The sequence below is a fragment of the Crocodylus siamensis genome, chromosome 5 (genome assembly GCF_052110815.1).
Source record: "Crocodylus siamensis isolate JL-2025a chromosome 5, ASM5211081v1, whole genome shotgun sequence".
In the NCBI taxonomy this organism is placed as follows: domain Eukaryota; kingdom Metazoa; phylum Chordata; order Crocodylia; family Crocodylidae; genus Crocodylus; species Crocodylus siamensis.
Window position 1 is genome coordinate 126,564,196 of NC_143399.1, and position 19,148 is coordinate 126,583,343.

The 19,148-nt window shown below is 38.9% G+C and overlaps 1 protein-coding gene across 6 annotated transcripts in view; it reads right to left on the reverse strand.

Annotated features, from left to right (window-relative positions):
- Positions 1-931: 931 nt before the first annotated feature.
- Positions 932-19,148, reverse strand: part of GOLGA4 (golgin A4) — a 99,535-nt gene continuing 81,318 nt past the window's right edge. For 5 of the 6 annotated variants that reach the window (XM_090050258.1, XM_090050262.1, XM_090050260.1 and 2 more), the window contains 5 exons: positions 18,063-18,138; positions 13,630-13,733; positions 7,817-7,903; positions 3,148-3,211; positions 932-1,664 (listed from right to left, as the gene is read on the reverse strand). In XM_090050258.1, the coding sequence (XP_089906384.1) occupies positions 3,182-3,211; positions 7,817-7,903; positions 13,630-13,733; positions 18,063-18,138 (297 nt within the window). In that variant the 3' untranslated portion in view covers positions 932-1,664; positions 3,148-3,181. The remainder of the gene's footprint in view (positions 1,665-3,147; positions 3,212-7,816; positions 7,904-13,629; positions 13,734-18,062; positions 18,139-19,148) is intronic. The other variant, XM_090050259.1, reaches the window with a different exon arrangement.

Consider the following 19,148-nt stretch of genomic DNA (forward strand, 5'->3'; position numbering starts at 1 on the left):
TTAATTCTTCCTCTCTTGCCATTAAGTGTTCTGTACATTATTTGTATTACCAGAGATTAGGAGTCCTAGTCAGGAACCTATTGCACTATGTACTGTATGACATGGCTTACAGAAATATTTAAAAAACATATGGCAGTATTAAAAGATTATCGATTTCACTCTTCATATTCATTTACACGTAAAACCAGACTTCTTTAGTTACCATGTGTCCAGCCAAATAAGTCTCACAGGGAACGTAAATAACATTTTACAAAATAAAAAGTGACCTTAAATAACTTTTTCATGTTTAGCAATACAGGTTCAAGGTCTAATAGCATAAAAATCATACATGGCTAGAAATGAACATCCTATACTGCCGGCTTTCTACATGGATGGTCATCCTTTATGGCTCGGTAGCCTTGGTACGTCACGAAATATGACCTCCTAAACCAATTGTCAGTACTGGGGGAAAATAGTTTCAGTGTGTGAAATTGCTCAGATGCAACAACTAAGCCTGACAGTAAAACTAATAGATAGAATGCAAATGAATACTATCCAAATGACCATAAACATCATGTGAAAAGTTTATAAATACATCCAAGCTTTACCATTACCAGAATGTATAGCAGCATGTCTTCTATCACTGTAAGCCTGTGCAGTGGGGAATTTATTCAGGTGAAGTAAAAATAAGGGCACAAAGGATCAAACGCCATGTCTGTGTTCCAACAGCCATTACGGGTAATAAAATTACAGTATTCCAATTTTCCAGTTTACCATGATGTCTACACCTGACATTTAGACTGCAAACCTTCAAAAAAGGATGTCTAAAGGATAAATGTAATTTTTTAGGACTGCAAGTGTTTCAGATATTGACAAAGAAGGTGGCATCTAAGTATAAAATTAGTGCTCAGAGAAAAAACAACCTTTCAGAACAGATAAAAGTTAAAAAAAATTATATAGTAAATAGAATTTTATTTAAATCTCAGCTCCTGCCAGATTAGCATTGCCAACAGTCACAGTTGAGCATATGATACAGTTATGTATTATTTACAATTTACAGTAGTGTATTTCTTCTCCAGAAAATATAAGTACAAAAGCTAAGAGTAAACAAATGAGGTACTGCAATCTGGATTTATTGTAAGCAAAAGCTTAAAGAAATAGTCCTTAGCAAACAATCAAAAGATCATATTAGGGAGGGACTAGTCAAATGGCCTAATTCATCTGGAAGTCACCCACTAACTGCTACCCACCCAAAAATGTATTGCACAGTTCATTCAGACAGAAACTAAAAAAAATAAATAAATAGAAGAGACAAACCATGAAGTTCAACTCTTAAAAAACACCCAGTGAAACCTGCGTTCAAATATAGCAGTAGGCAAAACCTTTCTAGACAAAAGTCTTTTTTCCCCCTTTAAAAAAATAACTTTTAAACACAAAATAGAAGACAGTATTCAATAGGAAAGAAAAGACTCATCACCAGATAACCCGATTAGTATCTCTTCCCAAGGCAGTTTTAAACTATATCCATGGTCCAAAGTTGTCTTGCTGCTCCATTTGGGACCCTGAATAATAGCTTTTCCTTTTGTCCATTCTCAAAGGAGAACAGAGATATAACCGTATTTCTAAGCAGTGTCGTCATGAAAGATTTTACTATCACAATTTCTTCAAGATGGTCGTAGCCATGACTGGAAAACAAAAAATAAAAGCGAGTAAATGAATTTAATGACAGGAAACTGCAAATATTTAATATTAAAATAAATCAGGGGATCAATTTGTCCAGTGGCTACAGAAATGGAATAGGAGATGGAAGGATCTTAGGTTTGACATCAGGCCAAATAACTTCTGCGATTTATAAGCAAGTAAGACATTTTCAGTGTAGGCCAATCAACCCAGATGAAAAATTAGCTTACCCACTTGAGACCAGAAAATACACTTGAGTATGATGCCTGGTTAAATAGAAATTAAAATATTTAGAAAGCAACTAAATTGTATTCCCCTTCTCTCTCTCACTTAGGCCAAATTCAAAATAATTCTTTCCTTACCCAATCATGGACCTAAAAACCTCCTTCCTAAATCATGATCTTGCTCTTTTGCACTGTCATCTTTTGTTATCACCAACCCACAGTCATGAACCAGCAAAGCACTGAAGCATGTGCACCCCCCAAGGAACGCAAGTCCAGCTACATGCTGAAATCAACTCAGTTTTGGAGTACTTCAAATCTGAAGGAACCTCAAGATTTGGTCCAATCCTCTGCAGATTTGTTTCTCCTAAACCATCCCAGACTCATGCTTATTTAGCCTCTTCCTGAAGACCTCCAATGAAAGAAATTTCTCCATTTTGCTGGCCAGTATGTTCCCATGGTCCTACTATTTTTACAGTAAGGAAGTTGGGTTCTTTTTAGATTTGAACTCGATTGCTTTTTTCTCTAATTTAAAAATGACTGCTTTGAATGCTACATGATTCCTAAAAACTGTACAAAACAAATACTATGAAGTTCCTAATACAGACTTTCTTCCAAACCTTCTTATTCTTTAATGCCACCAGATCCATAGCCCTGAATTGGTTAAGCACAAACTACATACTGTCTACGAATTATGCAAGAAGTTCAATTTGAAATTCAGCATATGTTTAAGGGCTTTGCTGGATCAAGACCCACACATAGAATTTCATTATTTAAAACAAGAACTACTTGATATTTATATAGTGTAAAATTCCATTTTGAGCATCACAATCTTGAACATACTACAGGAATCCAACTTACCCGTTTACTCAAAGAACCCAGAAAATGAAAAAAGCAAAAGCACCAGCAAAACAAAGCTAAGTTCAATATATTTTATTACTACAGAGGATTTGATTCAAAATTTCTGGTTAATCTTTTCATGCCTCTGAGATGGTGTGGATCTGAATCAAAATCTCAAGACTCAAATTGTGTACAGATTACACAATTTGATAATTTAAGGCTTCCATCTGACAAACTTAGCTTTGTAAGGAAAATAAGTAACAGTTTTTGTTTAAGATCTATTACATGCTTTTAGTGCAAAGAACATTTAGCAATTCTTTATGAATAAAAAGCAGGCAAAAAAAGAGAAAAAAATAACAAGAATAATTAATATTATGCCACAGATGTGACCTTCAACTGAAACACCAAAGTATTAGACTTCACTCACCCACATGCTAACTAAGGACAGACTGATGAAATATTCAGAAGATACCACTGCGAGGTGAAGTAAACTACAAAGCCAGGAAGAAAACAGCTTGTTGGACTACTTTTTTTTAACACTGCAAAGATGAGCTCAGTGGTTATCTACTACTTGCATATGAGGCTGACAGGATTAGACAAAACACCTCAGTAAATACTTTAAGCACAGTAAAGCACATTAAACAAACTTGGATTGTTTATAAAACTTGGCTGACCCACTGCTGATGCCCATAATATTGGTAAGGAAAGGAGAGGCACTAACCTGGCAAATAATTACAGCCAAGTACCCTCAATTTAATGCTGTTACATCTAAATTCTTTTAGTAGCAAAATATGATGACAAATTATACTTATAAAATGTGTAAACACTTCCATCACATTGTCTGAAATAAGGTGCGACACATAGTCAAAGTTGTTGAGATTTACGTCTTTATTCCCCTTTTAGAGAAAACGTTAAATATGTGATCTTTTCAAATATGTATATGATTCTATCAGTTAAAAGCTCTGTATATTTCAGATGAGGAAAGTAACATGCATGAGTATTTTGTGCAATCCAATTAGCCTAAAAATATTCCTCTCTTACATACAACTATATTAGACAGGTTAGTAAACATCAAATAAGTAGTACACCAGGCATAGTACAGTAATGAGCAGTTAAGGATAATGAACTGTTTGGCATGTAATTGACTGTGCAAGTCACTGTCCTAAAATAAATCTGAAAAGGTTCACAATACAGATTCACATTTTTGCTTCAGTAAACAGACTGAAGAATTCCGAGGATGGTCAAAGAAGTGCGTGTATAGAAACGCACAGTTAATGTTGCATACAGGCTTCCACTATAAACCCAATTTTGCCTCCCTAAAATGCACAAACGTGGTTATATTTACCTCAAAAAATTATGTACTAGATCTGAAATCAAAACAGCTTTGTTGCACAAAACCTGAAGTGAACTGGAGAACGCATTGCTGATCCCAAATAGTTAGGCTTTTTTGTCATTTCAGAAAATAAATGAAAAGGCCTCAGCATGTGAAACATTTTGCCAGACACACAAGGAGATAATGCCCGAGCAAATTTTGGTTGATTACAGTCACTTTACAGAAGGTAACAAATGCCTTTAGCAGCAACAATACAGAATGTGCAGAATGAGACATCAAACAAATGGGGGAGATTTAAATTTTCAGTGAAAGAAAGTCAGTCTCTACTTGCATAGGCAGAATTCAAAATGTTACCCTCACTAGAGAGGGACTCCTTATTGGCAAAAATTCAGTTTTTCTAACTAAGAGCTTGAGAGGAGGTTTTAGTTAATCATTTCCTTTTTAAAAAATGAAAACAAGTACAATAGTAATTATTTCAGGTGGTATGATGGAAGCACTTTCACTACAAGGAAAGGTTAGCTAGGAGGAAGAGTCATTCCTTTTTGTTTTATTAGTTTAAGCAAACATTTGGAATTTGAAATGTATTGCCCAAGAAACTTACTGGAGTGGAATAGCCAATGTCAAAGCAGGTTTTAAAGTATGCTAAAGTATTCAAGATCACAAGACAATACTCCAAAAAACAAAAACAAACAAAAAATCTAGTTGCTTGTGTTCAGCTTGTTTCAACAATAGTTGAGCATCAGAGCAGGAAAAATAGTAGAAGGTATTTTTTTAAAGTATGTTTCTCATGGAAAAATGTAGTTTATCAATGTAATTTAACTAATTACTTGCATTGAAACAAAACTTTTAAACCTACTTCTAGTCTCTCTAAATAGCTAACCTATTTAACAATTTCTTTGCCTCCATTTTCCTGAGCAGGGACACGATCAGCCCCCTATTCAGCCCCCCTCAGGGGAGGCGCACCTAAGCCAAGGGTCAGGGAGGATCTAGTCAGGGAACTTCTGGAGGGACTGGATGTATTTAAATCAGCTGGTCCAGATGATCTCCACCCTAGAGTACTGAGGGAATTAGCTGAGGTCATTGTGGGACCCCTGGCAAGGCTTTACAAGCACTCGTGGTGCTCTGGTGTGGTGCCAGAGGACTGGAAGAGGGCCAATGTGGTTCCCATCTTCAAAAAAGGGAGAAAGGAGGACACGGGAAACTATAGGCCAGTTAGTCTTACCTCGATCCTGGGTAAGCTTTTGAGAGAATTATTCTGGCGCACATATCCACAAGGGGCCAGCAGGGAAGATTCTGCTTAGGGGCAATCAACACGGGTTCATTAGAGGCAGGTCCTGTCAGACCAACCTGGTGGCCTTCTATGACCAGGTCACCAAATCTTTAGATGCAGGGGTAGCAGTGGACATAGTCTTCCTGGACTTTTGGAAGGCCTTTGACACTGTCTCTCACCCCGTTCTCATTAAGAAACTGGGGGACTGTGGTGTTGACAGTAAATTGGGCCGCCAACTGGCTGGAGAGCCGCACCCAGAGAGTGGTGGTGGATGGGTCATTTTTGACCTGGAGAGATGTGGGCAGTGGAGTCCCCCAGGGCTCGGTCCTCAGGCCCACACTGTTCAACATCTTCATCAGTGACTTGGACGAGGGGGTAAAAAGCACCCTGTTCAAATTTGCTGATGACACTAAGATGTTGGGGGATGTAGGCACGCTAGAAGGGAGGAATAGGCTACAATCGGACCTAGACAGACTACAAGGGTGGGCGGAGATTAGGATGGGATTCAACACTGACAAGTGCAAGGTGCTGCACCTGGGGAGGAAGAGCCAGCACCACACCTACATGCTGGGAAACTCCCTTCTCGTCAGTGGAGAGGCTGAAAAGGATCTTGGAGTCATCACTGATGCCAAGATGAACATGGGCCGGCAGCGTGGGGATGCAGTCAGGAACGCCAACCATACCTTGTCATGCATCCACAGATGCATCTCAAGAAGATCCAAGGAGGTGATACTCCCCCTCTACGCAGCACTGGTCAGGCCACAGCTGGAGTACTGCGTCCAGTTCTGGGCGCCGCACTTCAAGAGGGATGTGGACAGCATGGAGAAGGTCCAGAGGAGGGCCACTTGCATGATCAGGGGGGAACAGAGCAGGCCCTACAAGGAGAGGCTACTGGACCTGAACCTATTCAGCCTCCACAAGAGACGGTTGAGGGGGGATCTAGTGGCCTGTTACAAACTAGTCAGAGGGGACCAGCAGGCATTGGGGGAGTCCCTGTTCCCCCGAGCACTACCAGGAGCGACTAGAAATAACAGTCACAAGCTGGCAGAGGGTAAATTCAGACTAGACATGACGAGGAGCTACTTCACTGTCAGGGCAGCTAGGATCTGGAACCAACTTCCAAACAAAGTGGTGCTGGCTCCTACCCTGGGGGTCTTTAAGACAAGGCTAGACAATGACCTTGCTGGGGTCATTTGACCCCAGTACTCTTTCCTGCCAAGGCAGGGGGTCTGGCTTGAAGATCTGCTCAGGTCCCTTTAGACCCTACAACTATGAAAGTATCAGCTACATTTAAAGCCAAAGAGGGGGGGAAGGGGAAGAAGAGCTCAGACCAGACAAAAAAACAGGAGTTACATTTAAACTCTTAAATATTTTATTAATCTGGCCTACTAAAACAGGAATGACAATAAGAGTTCAGACAAGGTGTAATGAAACTTTTTTCACAGCCTTAATAAAAGCCATTACACTACTTGTAAAATAGTAATGATAATACAAGGAGTGCTTCTGCTCTTATGCAATACCATCTTGCTTCTTTGCAAGCATTTTATATTTCATCTACCAGAAATTTTGCTGTAAATGAAACACTGGTCATATAATTCCTTCATAAACTGAAAAACTGGCCCCAAAATACTATTAAAGATGCTAATACAATATGGCTTTTATTACACCCTCCCAAAACCTAAACCTCCATATGTTTAGCTGATATAGTCCACACTGAGAGAGTGGGGTAGACTTTCAGTGTCATTTTTTAAAAACACCAGACTTCTTGTTTATGCATCAAGCCAGGGATTTCATGAAAAGGGATACATTTGTATAGGCTAGTTTCAGCACTATTCCTCACTGATATTTCAGCTCTAGTACAGTTCTCACATTCCTTTTTTTTTTTTTTTGGGGGGGGGGGGGGGGGGGGGGGGGGGAGAGGATAAGGGCGGGGAGGATTGATAGCTAAGATTTTTTTTTCCCCCCGGGGGCGGGGGGGGGGCAGGGATACCTCAAAAATAGCCAAGTGTTTATGGGACTGACTTAAGGAGGACCCAATTCAGAGCAAGGACTTCAACCTAGCAGAGCAAGGCCTCCCCTCACATGCCAGGTCAATGCCACAACCACTTGTTTCAACTAGAGTCAGGGTGCTTTGACTAGAAATTCTACTGCAAAGCTGGAAGACCCCAACAAAACTTTTATTTCCTGTAAGTTCCAGCCAAAACATTTTGTTTTGACAAATTAGCATTTTATGATGAAATACCATTTCATCAGACAATCTCTGACCCAGTCTAAATAAGGGTGTTAAGATGACCATCACCAACAATGGAGCTGCTCCAATCTAATAGTGAGAAGTGTTATGTATATTAATCTACATAATAGTTATGTATATTAATCTCTCTATAATTCTTGTCATAATCTTAAACTGATTTCTACAATACGAAAGTCTTGTAAAGCGGTAAATTCTAGCAATCTAATCTTTGCTCATATATTCAACCTGCTTGTAAGACATACCAATGGTCGAGCGTCTTCTCGTTCCAAGATCTTCTGGGTTTGGTCAGCTGGGAACTTCAGCACTGTAGTTATAACCTTTGCCATTGTCTAAAGAAAAAAAAGTTATGATTTATAACCAACTAACTTCACAAGCATTAAAAAGATTATATTAAACTTTTATATAACAGTTTAAAACGCATTAATAGAAGTACAGAATAATATACATGTCTTAGTATTTTTTCTATGCCTTCCACTGGCTTTGCTAAAAATATTAGTTTCACATTTCACTTACATGACAGATAGCATGTTATGTGAATTCTATGAGACCCAAGAACCAACTGCTGCTACCCATATAACTCTAGAGGACACATTAACTCCTTTAATAAAACACAACTATGTCACTAAATACTCAACTCTTAACACAGGTTTTTCCCTATGAAACCTCTCATCAGTATGCCGACTCTAAAAGTAACCCATCACCAGAAATATTGTTTTTGAGAGTTGACTACATTTTACCATACCTATATATTGTAAAAGAAACTCAGAAATCTGTGCCATTGTACGTTACGTTACATTACTGTTGTATGTTAGGTACAGAGCTTCAGCTCAGTGGAAATACACTCCACAGGTGCAGCATTTGAGAATTTAAATAACTGACATATTCCCAAGGCAAGAAGGACTTGTTTTTTCCTTTTATTCTGAACAACAGTAAATGCTGATGGGCAGGCAACTTTACAAAAAAGGTCAAGGACTTTTCCACTTGACCCAAGGTGTAGCTCTAATTGAACAAGCTTGCGAAAGAGATAAGATTGCTGTTCATCAGCCCTTGTGGTTTCCCCATCAGTCCTACAAGTGAAGTGATGAAGGAACTACAGAAACAGAAGAGATAGCTAGAGATCAGGTGAAAGAGTAGGCTACACAAGTAGCAAGTGCACATCACAGGTAACTTTTATCTGCTGACAAAGTAAAAGAATTCCCCTTGTTAACATTTCTACTTAATCAGCTTAAATTTTGTTTAAACTATTTTCGGCCCTAATGATGTTTTTTGAGTTCATCTAACAGAGTTTGCAGATATACTGGGAGAATGTCTCCAATGCCATAAAATAACATCACACTCCATAAAATAACATCACACTCAAACTTTTCTTGCCAAACTCGTCATCACAACTACTTATATCTGAAATATCTCACAGAATGAGCTCAGGATCTGCCTACACTCTCATAGGACAACTACTTTTGAACCTCTCACTTTCAAGCTTACAACAGGACACAATGGTATGCAAAAGTTAAAGAAAATATACATCCATTGCAAATAATACAGGAAAGAACATATACATGTGCGCCAACTCAAACAGACATTGTTAAGACACTCTTTCCTGAAAATGTCCATTTTGTAATCTATCACTAGCAAGGCCTTGAAATTCTCCAAGTTCTTGTGGTCACAAGGGAGATTTAGAAATAAAAGTGTTTCAGAAGTTACGCATGTAGAATACAAACTTGCAGGGATTTCAGAATTTAAGATGGCATTTTTTAAAGCAGCAAAATGTTTACCTTATTTATCATCTTGAGTGTATTTTACTAGAAAAAACAGGTAAAGCAGACAGTAATCCCTTGCTTTCACATGCCCATATTAATGGCAGTCCTACTGAAACAGTATATATTTCACATTCCAACTATCAACTCTTTTAAGAAGCAGAGAATATTTACAGATGTCCTCATCAATTTTCTAAATTTCCTAAAAATATCAGTGTGCCATTAGTTTCCATATTTCCAGCCTGGTATGACTGGAACGGAACTGCTGATCACTGACGAAGTTCTCTGAAGCTTTTAAATGATTCACTTCCATTAGCAACAATTCCAATAGGATTTCAAAGTCCCAGACAACGTTTAAATGTAGAAGCCAGTAACAACAGAAAAAGCGTATCTAGATTCTCAAAGGAACATCTGCATGTAACTAGCTATTTCAGAAGTGCAAGCTGGAAGGCAAGAAAAACTTGGAATAACTGTGACAGAACACCTTCAATGGTAGTACCTGCAAAGCTGCTTCTGTCTCTCACCATAGATGTCCGCATAAGACACGGAAAACACATAAGGGTCAGAGTGACTCACACCCCAAGGAACAGACTGCAAACTACATAACAGAATTGCAAGGCGGAGCATCTGCAAGGGCAATCCTGTAGATTTCGTATACCAAGAGAACTAAGCTCTGAGTATACTTAATAAACAAATATGGAAAGCAGTGCAGTATATTTGGTTAGCTCAGGTCTCTACATAAATGTAGAGAATGTTATTTTAATACCCCCAAGAGTGTTTCTTATATATCTCACAGTACAGACAAATTGAATGAAGTTAATGTCTGGAAAAGCTTAGAAGGTATTTTTCGCACATGTAATAAAGAGACATCAGAACAAAACAAGGTTAGGTGTGAGAAAGGAAAAAGTAAAATTACACGGCTCCCAGCAAAAGTTTATGCTCAGTATGACAACATTTTCAGTTTAGGATAAAACGTGTACATACATAGTATATAGTGTATGTGGAAACGGATGTTAAAGACAGATTTGGCTACTGGCTTGACTAAGCTTGTATGGTCAGTTTCTCATGGGAGAGTTGTTCTCCCAGGAGAAACTATGACTGTACAGATGTTCAGGCTCGCCCCCCCCCCGCCCCCGAGTAAAAATGGCCACTCCAGAAAAAAAATAACCCGAGAACAACCATAGTTAAATCACTCCCAGGAGTTTCTCCTGAGAGAGCAAGTGTCTGTGCATGTTGTGGCTTCTCTCAGAATAGAACACCATATCCCTGTGGCAGGAAGGGGATTCTGGAGGACAGTATTCACTCAATGGACTCTGGTGCTGCAGCAGGAAGCAGAGTATGCCCCCTTCACAATCCTCACATTGTGTTGCAAGGAAGCACAGGGTGACCATGGGCAGTCTGAGGCAGCCCACCAGGGTATGCACTGCCATCTGTTGCCAGGTTGACTAAGAGAGCCTGCAGAACATGCTGAGATGTGTGCACAGACCCCACCATCAGCACAAGCTCTTCACTTTTCAGGGCTTCAGTATTTGAATATCTGTACCCACAACTCTGGGTGAAGTTTCTTTACCAAGAGAACAACCCTGAGGTCATTCTCCCAGATTATTTCAGTGTGTGTACATAGCCTAACAGTGTCAAAAAGGTACGCTGATTATTTTAGACAAGCTGAGACTTGGGCTTAGAAGTAACAAAGTTGAAATGTGATAAAGGCTAGGGTATGTACATACAACACTGGTCTCACATTGGTTTCCATACAGGTGAAAGTTATTTTGGTGTCTAGCACAAACCAACAACTAGATTTCAAGCAGTAGTTTCCTGCAAAAAAATGCTGCTATCGCAACTTACCATCAGGTAGCAAATTAATCAGTAAGAGAGTCTTTGCATGGAATAACACGCTATCCTAGGATGTAACTGACTAGGGCTGTACATCATCTACATTCTCATATAACTTACCAATGAAACTCTTGATTTCTTGTTGGGCAACCTACTACTGAATGTAAATGTAGCTCCCAAAGCTAAGAAATTTGTTGCTTTAAAAATTCTCTCTCCAGCCATTTATTTGAATTGAATGAATTCCCTCTCTCAATTATATTAATTTTAAAATAATACCTTCCTCAGCAGTTGTAAGAATTACACATCTGTCTCCACTTGAGTATAATTTATTTTCATTCTGGATACACATATGATCCTTAGGATCCATTCCTGAAGGCAGGCCTCTTTTGGTTAACAGAGGTTCTCCCCCCACTCCTCCACCCCAGAATTAATCTGCTTGAACTGAGGACAGAAGCCAGATCCCTCAAATCAATCTACCATGTTACATAATACTGTATATTGTATGCCAGATAGGAATTTTGTTCTTATCTCAAATCACAGATAAAATATATGGCTATTAGTTTTTACTGACAAATTCTGCAGCTTCATTCCTTGCCAGAAAAATCATAAAACTAAGCCTAGTTTTAGTGTGCTACCACCACAAAACTAGTTCACATTTTCAATTTAAAAATCCCAAAATAAGCATTGTAGTATCTTGGGCACCAACAAGAAACAATTTTAATCAGTAACACACGTTACTGGAGCCATGCTAAATACAGTTCAAGAGTTAAAATTAATCTAAAGACATTTCATGTTAAACTTTAAAAGCAGATTTGTTAATCATACTATAGGAGATGTCTGCTGCTATCTAATACAGCGTTTCCCATACCGTGGGTTGCAACCCAAAAGTGAGTTGTGAGAATATATAAAAGGGTTGTGAACAAACTTTAAAAATAGATTCTTCTTTAAAGGAAAAGAACAGGGAAACCATGGATTTTCCTCTACAGGCTGGCAGAGTTCCAGCCTGTGATGGGCTGCTTAGGGTCCCCCCACCAGACATGCCCACCTCCTACCCCACACACAGCAGGGGCTGGGGAGCAGTGGGTTGGGAGTGAGGAGCACTGGGTCAGGACTGGCCACTGATGTTTACAAAGGGGTCCTGGTAGAAAAAAGGTTGAGAACCACTGGTCTAAAACTGGTTTGAAGTAATCTAAACTGCTTAGTAGTCACACGATGCTAAACTGTTTTCTAAAAGGCATACCTTCTTGTTTGCAACAATCCCCTAAACCCCCTAACAACAGACTTTAAAATAATATGTGCAGGCAGTAAGTTGCATATACCTCTAGCATTTCTTTAATAATTTCAGCATTAAAGTAGGAGAATAGTATCAATGGTTTAGCACTAAATCTAACTTCTGAAAGAATCGGGTAGGGAAGTTTTTATTCTGACAGAGATTTATTTTTTTGTTGTTGGTGTTTTGTTTGTTTTTAAAAGTAATTGATATTAAGGAACAAAAAAAAAAAGAATAGAAGTGAAAGGCACAGAAGAATTTAAAAATTGTAACTTGAGTAACATTTTGTTTAGAAAAGTACTACATTTTATATAGGGCACTTAAAAGGAACAAAGTTGATTGCTTTAGTATTCTAATAAATTCTTACTACTGTAAAGCTTCAGCATTAGTCCCAGCTACAAACATAACAAAAACCAGAAGAACTACAGAGAGGAAAGCTATTTAGTCTTAAAAAAGGAAGATATCTATCTACATAAGAGAAACATTTTGCTTGGACGAGCAACATTTAGACATCCTTTTTCAAACCTAGCCAATTTCTAAGCCTAGGGGTTGTTACTAGATACTAGAAGCCCAACTTCATAAGGAATTCACTGGCTGGCAAATTTCGTATTCAGTCTTTTACTTCTGCAAACAGCAAGAACTGCTCAAAATGTAACCTCTCAGAGAAGTTACACACCCATGAGATGTGATGTGCATAGGTTTTAGAGAAGATATGCTGTAAATTCAGAATGACACATGAGACATAATCCAGTAATTTATTATTGCTGGCTATGGTATCAAAACAACATCGCAATATTAATGACCAAAACACAAAGACAAAAACCCCTGTTGTTCAATTTCTGGCCCTACTGGTAAAATGAATACCAGCAGCCCCCACTCCACTAGTCAAGACACATTACGCTAGCGAAACATTTGTGGTATGGCGTAAACTACTCCAGAGTAAGCTATACAGGCAAGAATATTCTTTGCTGGTTTAAATGTACCTACGCTAGGGCTTTTGTCTGCATGGCTATTTGCTTAGGTTTGTTACTTTTTCCATATTCATAAACCTACATAATTACGCTACCAAAACTTTTATTTGAACGCCAGACCTCAGAACAAGCACTGGAAGCTGCTTATAGACCATCTATAATAGCGCTTAAAACTTACACAAGAGGGAAACATTCTAGTCTAACTCCAAACATATGAAATTCCATACCTTTGTCTCACGGCCCATCATATATTCAAACAGGACCTTTCGTAAGTATTCAAACTCGGTAGGCTCTCCAAAAAGAGAGACATCAGCATGGCAAAGATTTCCATCTGTGTAAATCAAAAAAAAAGAAGTATACTGCAAGTAACTCACCATCTTAGATAATTAGTCCCATCTAGCAAGTGATTGGAATGAAATGTTACCTAGAACAGATCCACTGTAATGAACAGCACAAACATGCCACGTCTAAAATTTAGTGAACACCACAAATACAATACACATCTAAAACGTAGTAATCAATTCAATGCATCTGAAAATACAAGTAATTATCAGCACATCTACATAAAAATATTTATTACTTTCTTAATTTTCCCCTTTTCTTTATTTTTGATCATCTTATAACACAAGCAAGTCAATTTAGATGCTGCTGCTACTTTACTTCCAAAGCTTGTGCTAGTAGAACCTGAATCAAGACATTTCATTAACCATTTGTTTACACTTAAGATTAAAGAGTAAATATACAAGACATCAGCCTAATAAATTCCAAATATGAAGGGTCTCAAACAAGTCTATGTAATATTGACCATCTGCAAATGCTACTAAACTGTCTTCTACAGATCTTAATGTCAGTAAATTCCTCAGAGGATCAGACTCTCCAGTGAAAAGGTTTCATTTCAAACAGATGATAAAGTTAAATGAACTATTTTAAAGGACTGGGGAGAAAAAAAAGACACGCAAAAGACAGGATTGGGATTGGTGGTGGGGATGGGGAAAGGAGGCAGTTAAAACATATCTCCAGCAACTTCATATTTTTTCCAGTAAAGTGCTCATATAGTATCCACACTACTCTAGAACCTAGAAGCCCCAGGCACATGTACTTCCGAGCCTTTTTACACTAGGCACTGCACAAACATGGAGTAAACAGATATACTCTATCCCCAACTAGTTTACAAACCCAGCACAAGAGAAGACACAAAGAATGGATATGGAGAGGAGCACAAGAAGAAATGAGACAGCTAATTATTTCAGCACACCTAACCGAACAAGTTGTTTGGTTCTGGGTTTTGTATTTGCAGCAGTGGAGGGCTTTACAGTACTTAGAATAAGATAGCTTTGGAGATGTTTACTGGCAGCTTCCCAACCTCCATGCAGGACAGCATGGAAAAAACCCCACAAAAGTGTCTGCTTTGATAAGAGGCAAGATCATTGGCCAGAGGCAGCAGTCAACATTTAAGTATTAAATGAAGAATGATAAATGTGGGATAGTGTATGAAGAGCTCCCTTCCCTGGAGAAAGTAAAAATTCTCTTTCAAGGAGACACAAAGTTCTCTGGTTAGGAAGTTTTTGAACAGTTGTTCAGATCTTATTTAGAAGTGTATATTTAGCTTCTATAACATCTATGAGATCCTTTTACTTGCATCCTAATGATCTGTATCTACCAGTAACTGCTGAATTCGCATATAGGCAACATCTCTGTCTTGTTATTAAAAGTCTGTATCTGACATGGGCTTTCAAATGTCACCTATCAGCTTCAAGAGTCTGGATAAAATGGTAGAAAAATCACAATCTGAGTGTTAAATGAGCTGGAAATATTTCAATCTTCCTCCTGTGCCCGAAATTTACTATTTAGAGACATTTCTTTTCCAAAATAAATGCTTCCTGGCTTTATAGAGCTTACTCTGCAATTGCTCATCATTAGAAAAAGGATGTGCGCCAGATTGTCTAGATAGTGCCTCTTCTAATCCATTCCAAGCATCATTCCCTGGATTAATCTTAGCCAGTTTTTTTAAAGTATTACTTCACCACGGAGCAAATCCAAATTTACGAAACAGCAGAACTCATTCAATTATGGGAACAAAGATAGTACCAAAACTACTAATTTTTTTAACGTCTTGCATTATAAATGCCACTGATTAATGAACAAATCATTAAATCAATCTCTAGGACTATTCTGTTCCCTTGAATCATTTAATCAAAAAATTAGTGACAGATGAAAAATAAAAAGAAAACCAACATTTTATTTATATATAGTATATATACAGACAGACAGACAGACAGACAGACAGACAGACAGACAGACAGACAGACAGACAGACAGACAGACAGACAGACAGACTCTACAGCTGAAATATACCAATTAAAACCACAAGAATAAATTCTTGGTCCACCTCAGGACTTTGGACCATTTTAACTATACCATTTTCTTGGCTGTTACAGTTACTGTTCATCAGCTTTTATTCTAGAAGCTTCCAGAAACTTCTTTCAAAAAGCCCAATCCTGCCTGGTTTTACCTAGCCTTCAAGTTGTTGCCTTGCTTGGCTGCCTCTGTTCCTGTGACCTTTCCTGTGTTTGTATTCGACTCAGATACCAAGCAAACTGTGCCTTGGTCCCTCAAGTGCATCCCTTAGATAACAGGCCTGGCTTCCTGCAGCTGTGCTGGATGCAACCATACAAATCAACTGCTCTTAGACCAGATCCTTATGTACAGCCTCACCCTCTCCCTCCCCTTGTTTATCTGCTGTGTTAATCTAACTGGCCCCAAGGTGTTTAACACATGAAATACTTTTTGCTTTAGGGACTTCTGACAAAAACTGATTAAAGGGCTTCTAACGCAACCTCTTCAAAATAAGTTGTGTCAATTACCAAAGGCAACAACACATTTAGGAAAATAGGCTAATGCAACACGCATATATCTTGTTTCCTGAACTTAACCTTTCTGTGCACACTAAAGGCAGGTCCAGTTTACCAAACCTTTGACTTGAGACGATAGCTGACTTGCTGAATCTCCTGAGTCTGCGTGCACCTGCCAGCTCTCTAAGACTCCCTGACCAGTTTCTGGCCACTCACTCAAGACTTGGTATTTCTTGGCCCGTGGTCCATGCTTTAGTGTTCCCTTTGATCTTGCGCCTCTCAGCTCTGGCAAAACAGCTGTGTCAAGATTTGGTCCCAGAAGTCAACTCATAGCTATAAATCTGGCTACTACATCTGAGTACCTGTTAGGATGCTATTTAAATTGGCCATTGTTTTGCCTTTTCTGCTTGCTGCATTAACTCATTTTAATCCACCTCAGAAGCAGTTAAACCAACACATGCACAGAGGCGTGTACCACTTTCTAAAAAAAAGAATTATACTGTGGCAAATTGAGAAATACATATTATACCTGTCCCAGGTAAACCAAAATTCTTGGGACTGACCATTGTTTCCCAATTGTTCCACACCACACAAGGGCACACAGGTTTGCCATAAAAGAGCCTCATAATGAGATCACAGTTTCACAACCAATATTTTTCACATTGTGTTTGGGTGATTGCTGCATTTTTTTTGTTTTCAATCTCCAACTGCAGATGGATACAGAAGTTCTGGGAGCTCTAGCAAAAAGGTCACAAAGATCCCGAAGTACTTACGTAATAACATTGTAAACTTAATAATAAACTTGTATTGTAAAATTCTGATTCATTCTGGAACTGCTTGACAGTAGGGGTGTGAGAAGCGGGCAGTATTCGATTTGGATTCTGCCCGATTTGGGGGGCAATGATTCGATTTGCTGATTTGGATAACTGTCCCAATTCGATTCAGCCCAATTTGAATCTGAAGATTCTGTTCTGATTCAGAGAATCGGCAATTTGGCCATAGCTAAACTCAGTTGTATATTTTTCTACGTACCTCAAGGTACCAGGCATGGCTCATGATGATGGGGTGGATGGAGCATCCCACAGGAGCGCTTGGTGGTGGGGTTCCCTGTGTGCTCTGCAGCAGACCCAGAACTTCTGGGTCCGCCACTGAGAGTGCAGGGGCCCTCCCATGGCACCTGCTGGCTCAGTAAATCGGGGCGGGGGGGGACCCTGGGAACCCCAGACCCAGGAGGCACCAGCCGGCGGTGGGGGGGGGGGGGCCAGCATGCTCAGCGTTGGGCCCAGAAGTGAACCAGAAATACTTCTGGTCCATTTCCGGGTCTGCCACCGAAGGTGCGGGGGACCTCCCCTCTGTGTTCCCATGGGATGCTCCATCCACACCTCCTTTTAAGCACTCGCGAGCCATGCCTGGTCCCTTAAGATATGTAAAAAAACAAAACAAAAAACATATACAGCTGTGTCTATGGCTGAATCATCAAATCTCTCTGAATCTCATTAGAAGGTTCCGATTCAGTTCAGAGAGATTAATGGATTTGCTGATTCAATCTGGATTCGGAGAATTAGCTGCCAAATCAGGCTGAATCTCCTCTGAATCGAATCAATGACCAAAGCTTCGCACAGCCCTACTTGACAGCTCTGTTGTACTAAATGTGACAAAATATGGACAACATTCAATGGTAAAACTCGCACAATCCTGCATGTTCTATTGGATAACAGGCCTAAAAACTTTCAAGCAATCTAATCTGATTTTTTTTTTTTTTAAGAGAACTATTTTCCTTTCTTAAATCTGAAACAACTTCTCTTTACCTCTGTAAGGTGTTCCAACTGTTGTGACATACACATTCTTCTCATAGTTTTTCAATCGATCTTCCAGTATATGAATCTAAACAGTCAACAGTCAAAAAATAAGCAGCGCTTATAAACAACAAATTTAAGCTTAAAAGTTTAACAGAATGGGTTTTATTACTAACACAAACACATTTTAACTTTGCATAAGAACAAAGGACTGGAATGGGGATCCTGAATCATGGAGTTCCATCACCTGCATTCACAGGCAGTCATTTACTGAAGGATTCCCTGAAACTGCCACTTCATCCCTCTTGTATAACTACAAGGCACAAAACTACAAGTGCCAGGAAAACCCTACAACATGTCACAGAGAAGAGCAAGGGAGGCAAGGGCACTGCTAATGCAGTGGACTGTGCTACACACTGTGGACAAAGGCCAAAACTCCCACAGTCCTTGCCAACTTGACCTATGGAAAATATTCCTTCCTTATATGTAAGCAGGATACACTTACTGTCTGTAAAGAAATGCTAACCATTGTGTCTGGTACTAAGCTCTTAAGGCAAGTAAAGTGTGTAAAACATGCACTTTTTAGATTAGCTGTTAAACAATATTGTATTTACTCTAATATAAGACAAGAAATGTTACTGTAATACCAGGCCAGGATGTGGAAAGGCCAGAGCAAGTTCTGACACCCTCTCCTGGTGCCAAAAATGTTGATGGAAACCTTTTTTTTTTGGGGGGGGGGGGGGGGGGGGGGGAAGGGGGGCTCTACAAAAAAAAAAAAATCAACATTTTTTTTTACAAATAAAAAAACTGATTTTTTTAAAATTTAAATCAGGGTTTTTTTGTTTAATTGTATTTTTTATTTAATTGTTAATAAGCTTTTTTAAAAAAATAAACCTATATAAAAATAGTTTTAATTGAAGATACATTAAAGCTCAAAGATATTATTGGAATAGGGATTATAACTTCTAATTATATACTAACCTTTTTAGAAAAGTTTTATATAAATGTCACAACAGGCCATGGACTATATTAGGGGCCCAATCTTACAGGGTTCCCAGAGGCTCCTCAATCGATTAGTAAAAATTAAATAAAACCACT